At 32.2% G+C, this 13315-nt stretch overlaps 1 protein-coding gene and 1 long non-coding RNA gene across 5 annotated transcripts; one reads left to right on the forward strand and one right to left on the reverse strand.

Moving 5' to 3' along the window:
* Window positions 1-76: 76 nt before the first annotated feature.
* LOC149497198 (uncharacterized) lies at window positions 77-12349 on the reverse strand. Of its 4 annotated transcripts, none has more exons than XR_016320496.1 (7): window positions 11850-12349; window positions 10984-11068; window positions 4715-10179; window positions 3849-3933; window positions 2958-3044; window positions 558-1786; window positions 77-466 (listed from the first exon to the last, which is right to left on the reverse strand). It is a non-coding gene; the product is annotated as an uncharacterized LOC149497198 (long non-coding RNA). The 4 variants fall into 4 exon arrangements; XR_016320495.1 differs by having other exon boundaries at window positions 1710-1786; window positions 11850-12345; XR_016320497.1 differs by lacking the exon at window positions 558-1786 and having other exon boundaries at window positions 11850-12345.
* LOC105645964 (labd-13Z-ene-9,15,16-triol synthase, chloroplastic) lies at window positions 251-2042 on the forward strand. Its single transcript, XM_012231718.4, has 2 exons — window positions 251-1210; window positions 1292-2042. Exons 1-2 carry the CDS (start codon window positions 251-253, stop codon window positions 1919-1921), a joined length of 1590 nt encoding a protein of 529 aa, XP_012087108.1. The 3' UTR covers window positions 1922-2042.
* Window positions 12350-13315: the final 966 nt, after the last annotated feature.

The following is a 13315-nucleotide window of genomic DNA, read 5'->3' on the forward strand; positions in this document are numbered from 1 at the left end:
TATGGATAGTAGGTAAGTCCGCATTAACAATAATAATGAAGTTGTAAAAAAAATACATATAATCAACATTCATTGTCATGTGATAGCCCACAACTTGTAATTAACATTCATATTATAGGTGACAAGAACTGATTGGTTCTCCATGATTTTAATTTTATAATATTTTTCCATCCTGGTGCTAATTGAATTTTTATATACAAAAGGAAAGTCCTCAAGTTGATGAAAATCCCATTTCAATATTTCCACAAAAATGTTGAAAACGGTGTCTAGTTTTTGGTCATGGTGCTGGTCTGTTTTCAACAACGAGGAGCAGAAAGTTTCCGCCGCAGTTCTTACCATATCAGTCGCTACAATTACATTATTCTGCTTGTTATTTCTCAGGAAACAAAAGAAAGCAACACCTCCATTGCCTCCGGGCCCTTGGGGCTTGCCGGTAGTGGGATATCTTCCATTTTTAGGCACTTTCCTGCACAAGAAATTCACAGAATTGAATGAAGTGTATGGTCCTATTTGTAAGCTCTGGCTTGGAAACAAATTATGCATAGTTATCAGCTCACCATCGCTAGCCAAAGAAGTTGTTCGCGATAAAGATACAATATTTGCTAACAGAGATCCACCAGTGGCTGCTAAAGTTATCACTTATGGTGGGAATGATATCCTATGGTCATCCTACGGTCCTGAATGGAAGAAGATCCGGAAGGTGTTTGTTCGAGAAATGTTAAGTAATTCAAATCTTGATGCTTGCTGTCCATTGAGGGAGAGAGAAGTAAAGAAAGCCATAACATATGTGTTTAGTAGAGCTGATAATAACTCAATAAACTTTGGCGAGTTTGTATTTGAAATAGCTGCAAATGCTATTATCAGAATGTTGTGTGGTGGAACGCTTGAAGGAGAGAAATTGGGTAGTTTTGTTCCAGAGTTTAGTAGATTAGCAGAAGAGATTATGGTGCTGCAGGGAAAACCTAATGTTTCAGACTTTTTTCCTCTGCTTGCTAGGTTTGATTTGCAAGGTTTAGAGAAGCAAACAAGAAAGGTATTCTTATTTCTTGAGAAAATTCTTAATCCTGTAATAGAGCAACGTTTGAATATGAGTGCCAAGGATGAAAAGAGTGAGAAAAAGCGAGACTTCTTGCAGATTCTTTTGGATTTTAACAGGAATGGAGATGCTGAAACATCAATCACCAGCAAACAACTCAAAGCCTTGCTAATAGTACGATTCTTACATAATTATTGTCTTTCTTTATTTTCCTTTTTAAGTTCTTTATTTTAACTTCATCTGTGTTCTTAACAGGACATTGTGGTGGGTGGAACAGACACAACGGCAACCATGCTAGAATGGGCAATGACAGAACTAATGCTCCATCAAGACGTAATGAAGAAAGTTTACCAAGAATTAGATGAAGTTGTGGGAATTAACAACGTTGTAGAAGAGTTCCATTTGCCGAAGTTGCAATATTTAGATGCTGTCCTAAAAGAAACATTTCGTTTGCACCCAGCACTTCCTCTGTTAGCACCTCATTTTTCTAGCCAATCTTGCATACTTGGTGGCTATACCATTCCTAAGGGCACTACAGTTTTCCTAAATGTTCATTCTATCCATAGGGATCCCCTTCTTTGGGACAATCCCTCAGAGTTTAGGCCTGAGAGGTTCTTAAATAGTGATGAACATATCAAATTCGATTACTCAGGGAACAATTTTCAGTACCTACCGTTTGGATCTGGAAGGAGGGTTTGTGCCGGAATTCCCTTAGCAGAGAGGATGTTGATGTACGTTTTGGCTTCCCTACTGCATTCATTTGAATGGAAATTGACATGTGAGACACAGTTGGAGTTGTCAGAAAAATTTGGGATTGTAATAAAAAAAATGAATCCTTTAATTCTTATACCTAAACCTAGGCTCTCTAATTTAGAGCTTTACTAAAATGAAAGGATTCATCTGTGTTTGCCCTTTGGCTTGGCGGCTGAATTTATGTTTATATTAACAGTACTTGTACTTCTAAGGAGGAGAACAAAAAAAAAAAAAAAAAAAAATTTCTTTCAGATCTTCATCGAAAGAGAATAAATAAATCATCAAAACCAAATTCAAAATTCAATTTGGTATTTCAAGATTAAAAAAGAAAAATTTGGCTCTCATTTAAAATTCAATCCTCAATTGAAACTAACTGACTGACTAAGCTAAAAAGAAGAAAAGATTATTAAAAAAGGAAAAAGAAAAAAAGATGAAAAAGTAATTTATCCTATAATCACTTTCTATTTGAAATTTATAAATGAAGATTTATAGTCTCTTATACTTTTTTTTAAAGGTAAATTACTAATTAGTCCTTATATTTTAATGAAACTTAAAAATTGAGTTTTTTTTACTTTTTTTTCTCTTTTGTTTTTTTTTTTTTACTTCCAGAAAAGGAAATGCCGTATCATGTGCGTTAGGAATTTAAGCAAGTTGCTCCAAAGGATAAGATTTGCTTAAACACAGAAAAGTAAAAAAAATCTACTTATCCACAGAAAAGTCAAATAGCCCAAATTGATTTTCTCCTGTACGACGTCATATCAGGAAAACTTATTGAAACATGACAAAATTTAATAAATACCTGCGGTCCACTTGTTGTGGGTTTTTTTGGAGAAATTTGTTGTGGGGTTTTGACAAAAAGAATACGTCTATATAATAAAATTATACTACTAAATTTTAAATCATAAATCTTAAATTCTAAAATAGTATATTATAATTTTAAATTTTAAATCTTAAACTGTCACGACCCATTTCCATGGACCGGACCGGCCCTAGGACCTGGGTGGGCTTAAGGCCCCCGAAGCCCGTAGTAAGCCTAACTTATTTAAATCTCACCTTCTATTCATAATTATAGATTCAGGCCCATTAACTCAAAATGCAGTTCATATATTTAATATGGACTTTTACTATTTATTTACAACCCAACTGGAATACAATTGCGGAACTCTACCTTTATATTTACATCGTTATTTCTATCATTAAAAGTCTTCTACAATAAGTGTCTCAACTCCACAAGGCTTTTATTTCTTTCTATTACCTGAAAAAAAAATAGTAGGCAGGGGTGAGCGCCAAACTCAATGAGTAGGGTTAGATAACCCTCTCACCCCACACAATCACACAGAAGCTAAATATTTTTATCTAGTTACCGTTTAATTATATGATCATGCAGTTTGTCACACAAATGGCAATACAGCAGCAATCACAAGTATCATCACCTTCATATAATCACATCACGTGGAAATTAGTCAGTGGCACCACCTGAAACCCCAACGAGCCGTCCTCACACATGGCTCGCCCTCTCATACATGTGCACCGGGGAGCCGATCCCCCATACGGCCAACTGGTCTAATCCTCACTGACCAGTCCTCTCATTGTTTTTCTATTCTCTCTTTTCTTTTCCATACCCACAGGAGGCAACCCGGTGGTCTCCATCCAATCTAGATCATCAAGTGCTCACAACAGGAGGCCACCCTGCGGGCTACAATCAAATCTAGATTATCAGGTGCGCAACAACAAGAAGCCATCCTGTGGTTTTCCATACAATCCATATCATCAGGTGCACACGGGGGCGCCGATCTCCCATTTTCCCGGCCGACGGTCAATATCATATCATATTCAGGATCCATATCACAGACCGTCCTCACAAACCCATGGTGGTCCACTTCATCCCAATTCCACACAAACAAGGCACAGTATATTCATAGCACAAGTAATCAAACAATTTTTACTATCAACAAATAGTGCATCATAATATGGCACTTCAATAGAATAATGCATGATAACATTTAGCCGTGAATGCATGCATGCAGGCGGATGAAGCGAATTATCTAACACTACTCACATTTCTTTATTGTCCTTTAAAAGGACTGTCTTTATCACTCCATGCTTCCAGCTTTCGTCCTCGCATTTCGAAATTTTATAAACCTCTATAATAAACAATAGAATTCTAAGTAAGAATTTTAAATTTGAAGATTCTATTTTATATTCGTTTACTAGTTTTGGCAGTCATTTAATTCATTTATTAATTTAAACTATATATATATATTTATAGATACAGATATTGGGTTTCCTTATTTATTTATCACTCTAATAATCTTATTCTATATTTTTAATTTCTATAAATAATTTAATCTCTATTAAGTAATTTAATTTCTATAATTAATTTATTTTCTACCGAAATTTCGGCAGCATCTCCCCTAAAATTTAGACTATCTACCTGCTAAAATATCAACAATTTCACAATTATTCAATCCATACGGCCCATCCATCGGGCAATTAATCAAACAACATTTTCCCATCCTCCTTTAATCTCAACATCACCACACAATCCAAATTATACATTACAATAACATTATATTTAAACTACCTTAATTAAATCAACACTAAAATTATAACACTGTTAACTACTCACAATTATCAAATTAAATTAACCAAATTAATTAACTACAAATAATAAAATTAATTTAATTAACTAGCGTTACTAACATGAACTTAACTAAACTAATTGACTACAAGTAATAAAATTAATTTCATTAACTAATATTACTAAATTAATTAACTTCAAATAATAAAATTAATTTAATTAACTAATTTTACTAACATTAACTAAGTCAACTAAAATTATTAAAAGTAAACTAACTAAATTTAAGTAACTATCATTAATAAAATTAAATTCATTAACTAAAATATATTTAAATTAATTTATACCCCAATATAATTTTTTTTGTTGAATTTCTGCTAGATCGGAAATTGCCACGTGTGCCGGATCGGAGAGCAGTGGCTGTCGGTGGTCGGAGGCACGCTGGAGCGGCGGCAGAGGCGCAATCCGGTGGTCAGAGGCTTGCTGGAGCTGCTGCAGTCGCTGGCAGTGACGCAGACCCAGTTGCAGGGAAGAAGAAAAGGGAAAGAAAGAAAGAAAAAGGAAAGAAAGAAAGAAGAAGAAAAAAGAAGAAGAAAAAGAAGAAGAGAGGGAGGTGTGGTGGTGCGGTGGTGGGCTGGAGGTGGCATAGAAATGGTGAGAGTGAAGGAGATAGGCGTTGAAGATAAAGGGAAAAGGATGTTTCTAGATGGTTTGGGTCGAACCGGTTCGATTCGGTTCGATTCGGCCCAAATCTTCGATTTTCAACCGGTTTCGGCTTTTTCAATCGGTTTTCGATTCGATTTCTCATAGTATTCGCACTAAAATATTAATAGCAATTTCCAGGCTGTCGGTTCGTTAAATTAAATTGGAAAATGTTTTGAAAATAAAAATTCGGGGTATTTCAATCTCCCCCCCTTAAGACAATTCGTCCTCGAATTGAATCTAGTGGGAAAGAATATGAAAGGACGCACGGGAAAGTTTAAAGTTACAAGAAATGGCTTCCAATACCAAGGAGACAGCTCAAAAGCGAAAATACAGATCGAAGAAAGGCAGCGAGTGGGGTATTCTGATTGTACTTCTACCGCCAATTATTATATTTAGAATAAAATTTCATTCAATTTATATAGTACCACCTAGTTGAAGCTTATAAGAAACTTTATTTCCGAAATCTCCAATACTATCATCGAACAGTTACTGAAATCTTTAGAAAATCGGTCTTTAATTCAATATCTTTTAATTAACTGAGTTGTGCAATAAATGCGTAATAGTAATAATATTTACAAAAGCAAAACAATGTAAAATTCAATTTATGTATAATAAGAATTGATTCATTTAATTTATATATGTTACGACTAAATCGTTTACTAATCAAGGTTGCAAAACTGTTATTTTAATCCAAAATTTTCAAAAAAATTCTCTTGTAATTTTCGTTGTCTATAATATCGCAGGGTTATTCGAACTCACTCTATCGGTTCTTTTTATACAAGTTGTATTCTTATAATATTTTTATGGTACACTAGCGCAATTATTTAAATAGCTCATTTACTAAGGACATCCCTGCACTATTAGTTTTCTTACTCTATATGGATTCCCACATTTTCTATTTAATCGCCTTACTTACATCTACCACTTATTCCTTAAATTATCTTAACATGTATCATTAAAAGTTGCCTTCTATACTACATCTTTTGCTTTTCAATCCTCTATTTCACGTATGTTGCTTACTAATTCTTCCCAAGAATATTGAAGCATACTTTTTAATTATTCCATCTACTATTAATCATTAATAGTAATTTATCTCATTAACAATATTTCATCCTAACATTTATTACTTACCCCAACTATTTACATTTTACCTAATACCTATCAATATATAAAAGTCTTAAATGAAATTTCTTATGTTCCAACTTTATGTTACCTTACCATCCAAATGGTACATCAAATAAATAGGCGTCAAATTCTATGTCAACTAAATAATTTATTCATTTCTATATGAGACTTCAGTTCATGCCTTAATTATGAATTAATAACAAATCTCTAATTAGTATCTATAATACATAAACAAATTATTTCGCTTTTCATCAAAGTTTTAAAATATAATATCAACTTATCTATCTCACCTGTCTTTAGTTCGTTAATCTCTCTTATTTAAGTCTAGCAAGGTATCTATAACTTCCTTTAATTTATTCCTTTAACCTTATCAACTCTAGTTTCTCAGGTTAGCACAAGGCCACATGATGTGATTGTCTAGATTTGACTTAGTTCAGGTCTTTCCTCCTTCCGCTGACATGTCAAAATTCTTATCAATCACCTCACGGTTCATTTCACTAGTTTCTTTTCATTAGATTTATTCTTCTCTTTATCAAATTCATGCGATTACACATTATGACATCATTAAAACCAATTCCAACCAAAGATCATATCTTAATCCAGTAGCCCCCTCAAATCACAATTATATTCCAATCCCACAATCGAATCTAATTATATTTATATTATTCAATGCAAAACAATCATCACCATAGCCACATAGGTTCAGTTTTCCTTGGAAATTTCTTCATGAAATTTTCCTTTCATCAGTTATACATAATCACAATACCAATTAGTCATACCAGATACAAGGAATTCATTAGTTCCAATTTTTCAATTCAAGTCACAAGTTAAGTCTTACCTTATTATTAACTCCAAAGGATTTCTTAAAATTTAAATAATTCTCTTTTGATCAAGTAAACTATCCGAAGGTTCAGATTTAAATAGTAATTTTCCTCTAGTTCTGATTTGTCACAATTCCTTGTAGTCTAAAAGGCATAGTATTAAAATTTCAATTCTTAATATACCTCTTTCAAAGTTTCACTAATTTGTATCTCTTATACCAAGTTAATTTCTACCTTAATAAATTCATTTCTTTTATTGATGTCATATCTCTTTTTCTTAAGAAAGAATTTATTTCAGTGGGTTCATTTATAATAATGGTCTACAACACTAGTTATCTCATATCAAACCTTTCATCAAATGTGTCTACTAAGGATTTTTGAGCAATTTAAGTCTTTATTTACTAATATTCACTGATATAAATTGGTAGATTAATCGTTTATTCAAAAATTCGACGAATGAGTTAACAACTACAGCCTAGGTGGACCATCCTATGGGTAACTGACTATTTAAAAACTTTTAAAATAATTTTCCTTTTCCACTTTTAAAAACATCGGCATGTCACTCACACAAAACCTTGAAATTCTTTTAATAGAAATTTGCATTTACTTTTATTTTAAACCAATCTCAATCGTGGTATAAAAATATTTTCATGAAGTTTGAAAATCAATACTCATTGTATTTTCTACAACCTTTTGGTATTTAACAAAAATGAATTGTCTATCTCCACGAGGACAATCCTGAAATCATCTAGTTCCAGTCTAATGTTACATATTTCATCCCTAAATGATCCTTTTAAACCAAGAATATTCTAATCTCCATCATTACTATTCCTTTCACTATTACTAGCCTCTCAAGTAGATTGGTCCACACCTTAAATTTTCCCAAAAGTTATTTTCAGTAGTGATTTATATTTATATTATTATTTTATCTTTATTTATTTAGTTATTTATTTTATCATCATCATTATATATTTTTTTTTTTTTTTTATATGTGTATTTCTTACATCTGAATTTTTCTTCTTTCCCAATTTGTTTCTAATTATTTATTCTAGTATTCCACAGTAGATAAATTAATTGACCATATTATCATCATCGGCTTTTCTACGATTTAACATCCCCTAGTCTTATCCAAATTCTTTAGCCTTTTGATTCATTTTAATCTTTCTTTTATCCTTCATATCTCCTTAGTGTACCCAACCTCATTTAAGTCTTATCCGTAAAAGAGTTTTAAGGATGGGTACATGAATCTAAGGCGTAAAACCATTATTTTACACAAAATTTAATTCCATCCTAAGGTCATTGCTTCTCAGATTTCTTTATTCTAATTTTTCAATCTCTATTTCATTATTATGAGTTATCTTTGACCTTTATTCTCTTCCAAATTTATTAACTTTTATTTTATTTTATTTAGCACCTCGATCTAATTTCCTTAATTTATTAAGCTTTCCTACAGCATCCACGTTCCTTTCCCCATTCATTCCCCATTTGTGATTTAAAGTTATTCACCATCTTCTACATTCATTTTATTATAATAGATTTATGAACTTAGTCTAGCCCTTTAAGTATCCTACATGTGCTAGGATCTTAATTATATAATGTCTAATAAATTTATTACAAACTAAACTTTCACCTTACTAATTTTTTTAGATTATACCAACTATCCCTTAGTTACACATTAGTTCCATAAGTCTATTATCGATTCAATCTAATTGCTCATTTTATTATAATAGATTCATAATTATTTCATGGCTTGTAATTATTTCTATTAACTATTAGTCAATCTTTTCCATATTAATCAAATTTTAACTTCACAACTTTTGCCCAATTATTCACTAACGACTTTAATTCTATATTAAAACACCCAAAATTTTACCCTTCATACTAATTGTTCAGAGGAAGTTTTACCTGCTTCTTTATCATGTTTACATTATTTTATATTGCTATAATTAATTTAACCTATTCAGTTAACATTATGTTCTTCACATTCAAGCACATAATTCATTTAACATTTTCTTTTATATTCTTAAGTTTCACCTTGAATAATTGAGGATTTCTTGTCTATTATGATTATTTGTCTTAGATCCTCCTTTTCTAACCCTTGATTTAATTTAAATTACCATTTTCACTTTTTAATCCCTAACAGTAACATTTCTAGAATTTAATCTATATCTTAATTGACATTTTCAGTCAGATTCATATTCTATACTATTTATTATTAACTTATCAGTATTAATTTCTATAGGCCTAATTTAGTCCTCGGGATAGACAATATGATAAAAATTTAATCAAACATGCAATCATTGTAAATAATTAAAATTCTAAAATCAGATAAATTTTTGACATGCCGACAAAATAAGAAAACCAAACAATTAATTGCAACTTCAAAACATTTCCAGTAAGCAAATAATAAAACATGTTTCTCAAATCGTAGTTCAAATAAATTTACTTTCTTATTATCTTTAAAACTCCGACTTCTTTTCTAAATAATTTCAAATAATTTTCGAAGCAGTGTCTCCTGTCGAATCATGGTGTACTGGGTGATCAGACCATTACACCAATTTCCAACTGATCCTCTGCTTCAAAATAGATGGAGGGGATTTAGCAAAACTCGAAGTATTTATTTTAGAAACGTCAGTTACCCGGACTCTTTTTATAATTCCCTATTATTTCTGTACTTTTAATTCTCGTCCTAAGTTTCATACAGATTTCCTTCCATCCTCGTGCACGATGCGTCCACCGGCACTAAAATGGAATTCAATCCCGACTACAGCTCCTTTGTTGGTTACGGCCGATCCCAACATAGGAGTTCTCTATTTAATTTCCTATGTTCCGCAATTCAATCCCGGGCTCTGATACCACCTTTGTCACGACCCATTTCCATGGACCGGACCGGCCCTAGGACCTGGGTGGGCTTAAGGCCCCCGAAGCCCGTAGTAAGCCTAACTTATTTAAATCTCACCTTCTATTCATAATTATAGATTCAGGCCCATTAACTCAAAATGCAGTTCATATATTTAATATGGACTTTTACTATTTATTTACAACCCAACTGGAATACAATTGCGGAACTCTACCTTTATATTTACATCGTTATTTCTATCATTAAAAGTCTTCTACAATAAGTGTCTCAACTCCACAAGGCTTTTATTTCTTTCTATTACCTGAAAAAAAAATAGTAGGCAGGGGTGAGCGCCAAACTCAATGAGTAGGGTTAGATAACCCTCTCACCCCACACAATCACACAGAAGCTAAATATTTTTATCTAGTTACCGTTTAATTATATGATCATGCAGTTTGTCACACAAATGGCAATACAGCAGCAATCACAAGTATCATCACCTTCATATAATCACATCACGTGGAAATTAGTCAGTGGCACCACCTGAAACCCCAACGAGCCGTCCTCACACATGGCTCGCCCTCTCATACATGTGCACCGGGGAGCCGATCCCCCATACGGCCAACTGGTCTAATCCTCACTGACCAGTCCTCTCATTGTTTTTCTATTCTCTCTTTTCTTTTCCATACCCACAGGAGGCAACCCGGTGGTCTCCATCCAATCTAGATCATCAAGTGCTCACAACAGGAGGCCACCCTGCGGGCTACAATCAAATCTAGATTATCAGGTGCGCAACAACAAGAAGCCATCCTGTGGTTTTCCATACAATCCATATCATCAGGTGCACACGGGGGCGCCGATCTCCCATTTTCCCGGCCGACGGTCAATATCATATCATATTCAGGATCCATATCACAGACCGTCCTCACAAACCCATGGTGGTCCACTTCATCCCAATTCCACACAAACAAGGCACAGTATATTCATAGCACAAGTAATCAAACAATTTTTACTATCAACAAATAGTGCATCATAATATGGCACTTCAATAGAATAATGCATGATAACATTTAGCCGTGAATGCATGCATGCAGGCGGATGAAGCGAATTATCTAACACTACTCACATTTCTTTATTGTCCTTTAAAAGGACTGTCTTTATCACTCCATGCTTCCAGCTTTCGTCCTCGCATTTCGAAATTTTATAAACCTCTATAATAAACAATAGAATTCTAAGTAAGAATTTTAAATTTGAAGATTCTATTTTATATTCGTTTACTAGTTTTGGCAGTCATTTAATTCATTTATTAATTTAAACTATATATATATATTTATAGATACAGATATTGGGTTTCCTTATTTATTTATCACTCTAATAATCTTATTCTATATTTTTAATTTCTATAAATAATTTAATCTCTATTAAGTAATTTAATTTCTATAATTAATTTATTTTCTACCGAAATTTCGGCAGCATCTCCCCTAAAATTTAGACTATCTACCTGCTAAAATATCAACAATTTCACAATTATTCAATCCATACGGCCCATCCATCGGGCAATTAATCAAACAACATTTTCCCATCCTCCTTTAATCTCAACATCACCACACAATCCAAATTATACATTACAATAACATTATATTTAAACTACCTTAATTAAATCAACACTAAAATTATAACACTGTTAACTACTCACAATTATCAAATTAAATTAACCAAATTAATTAACTACAAATAATAAAATTAATTTAATTAACTAGCGTTACTAACATGAACTTAACTAAACTAATTGACTACAAGTAATAAAATTAATTTCATTAACTAATATTACTAAATTAATTAACTTCAAATAATAAAATTAATTTAATTAACTAATTTTACTAACATTAACTAAGTCAACTAAAATTATTAAAAGTAAACTAACTAAATTTAAGTAACTATCATTAATAAAATTAAATTCATTAACTAAAATATATTTAAATTAATTTATACCCCAATATAATTTTTTTTGTTGAATTTCTGCTAGATCGGAAATTGCCACGTGTGCCGGATCGGAGAGCAGTGGCTGTCGGTGGTCGGAGGCACGCTGGAGCGGCGGCAGAGGCGCAATCCGGTGGTCAGAGGCTTGCTGGAGCTGCTGCAGTCGCTGGCAGTGACGCAGACCCAGTTGCAGGGAAGAAGAAAAGGGAAAGAAAGAAAGAAAAAGGAAAGAAAGAAAGAAGAAGAAAAAAGAAGAAGAAAAAGAAGAAGAGAGGGAGGTGTGGTGGTGCGGTGGTGGGCTGGAGGTGGCATAGAAATGGTGAGAGTGAAGGAGATAGGCGTTGAAGATAAAGGGAAAAGGATGTTTCTAGATGGTTTGGGTCGAACCGGTTCGATTCGGTTCGATTCGGCCCAAATCTTCGATTTTCAACCGGTTTCGGCTTTTTCAATCGGTTTTCGATTCGATTTCTCATAGTATTCGCACTAAAATATTAATAGCAATTTCCAGGCTGTCGGTTCGTTAAATTAAATTGGAAAATGTTTTGAAAATAAAAATTCGGGGTATTTCATAAACTCCTAAAAATCCTTACCTAAAATCTTAAAATACTAAAATTCTAAATTTTATTTTATTATTTTTAAAAATTTTACATTCGTCATGTATATTTCTCAAAAATCTTTCGCGTGAATTTGAAGTTTGAATTTAACTTTATTGAAATTCTACTACTTGCAAGTTTTTAAAAATTAATTTAAAAATTCGATGTCCATAATTATTACATAATCCTCAACAAATTTAGTTCAACTTATTATTATAAATAAAGTGATATTGTATATATGAATAGTTTGATCACAATTAATTTAATAATTAAAGCACTTAAAATTTAATAATTGGTTCAAATCGAAATTAAAATTTATAATTGTATTATTTTGAAAATATTTTTTATGCACAAATGACCTCTACCCAAGATGACTAAGGCTGATACTTAAACGTTGTATCCAAGTTCATGTGCTCACCCTTTTAATGAGTTTGTGACGTAATTTATTTACTTATTTTGAGAATGTGATGTAACTTATAATAATGTATTAAATTGTTATGTAAAAGTTTTAATGTGTTTTTTGGCACATCAAATGCCAAATACATATATTCCATTTGAACTTTTTATATGTTTCAACTTTCGATATATATTTAAATTTTTGAAAAATAATCATAACGCATCCTTAATGTTGCAGGGAATTATTTATGCACATTCGATTAATTTCTTTACACCAGTTAAGCAACTTTTTCAAGCTGACTCAGAGTGTAAATACAATCGCATAATGGAGCGTAAAAGGAATATATTTCTACTGATGTGAAAAAGTTTTGTCAACATAGATTAAATGGTATCGTTTTAGTGCAAATTTTCTCCCTTTTTTCTTTAGTTCTATGAAAAAATTCAAATTTGTTTTTTTAGTTCTATAAAAAAATTTAGATCCAACTCTCA

Source organism: Jatropha curcas, chromosome 4, assembly GCF_041381405.1.
Source record: "Jatropha curcas cultivar XTBG-Jc1 chromosome 4, XTBG_Jcur_1.0, whole genome shotgun sequence".
Taxonomy (NCBI): domain Eukaryota; kingdom Viridiplantae; phylum Streptophyta; class Magnoliopsida; order Malpighiales; family Euphorbiaceae; genus Jatropha; species Jatropha curcas.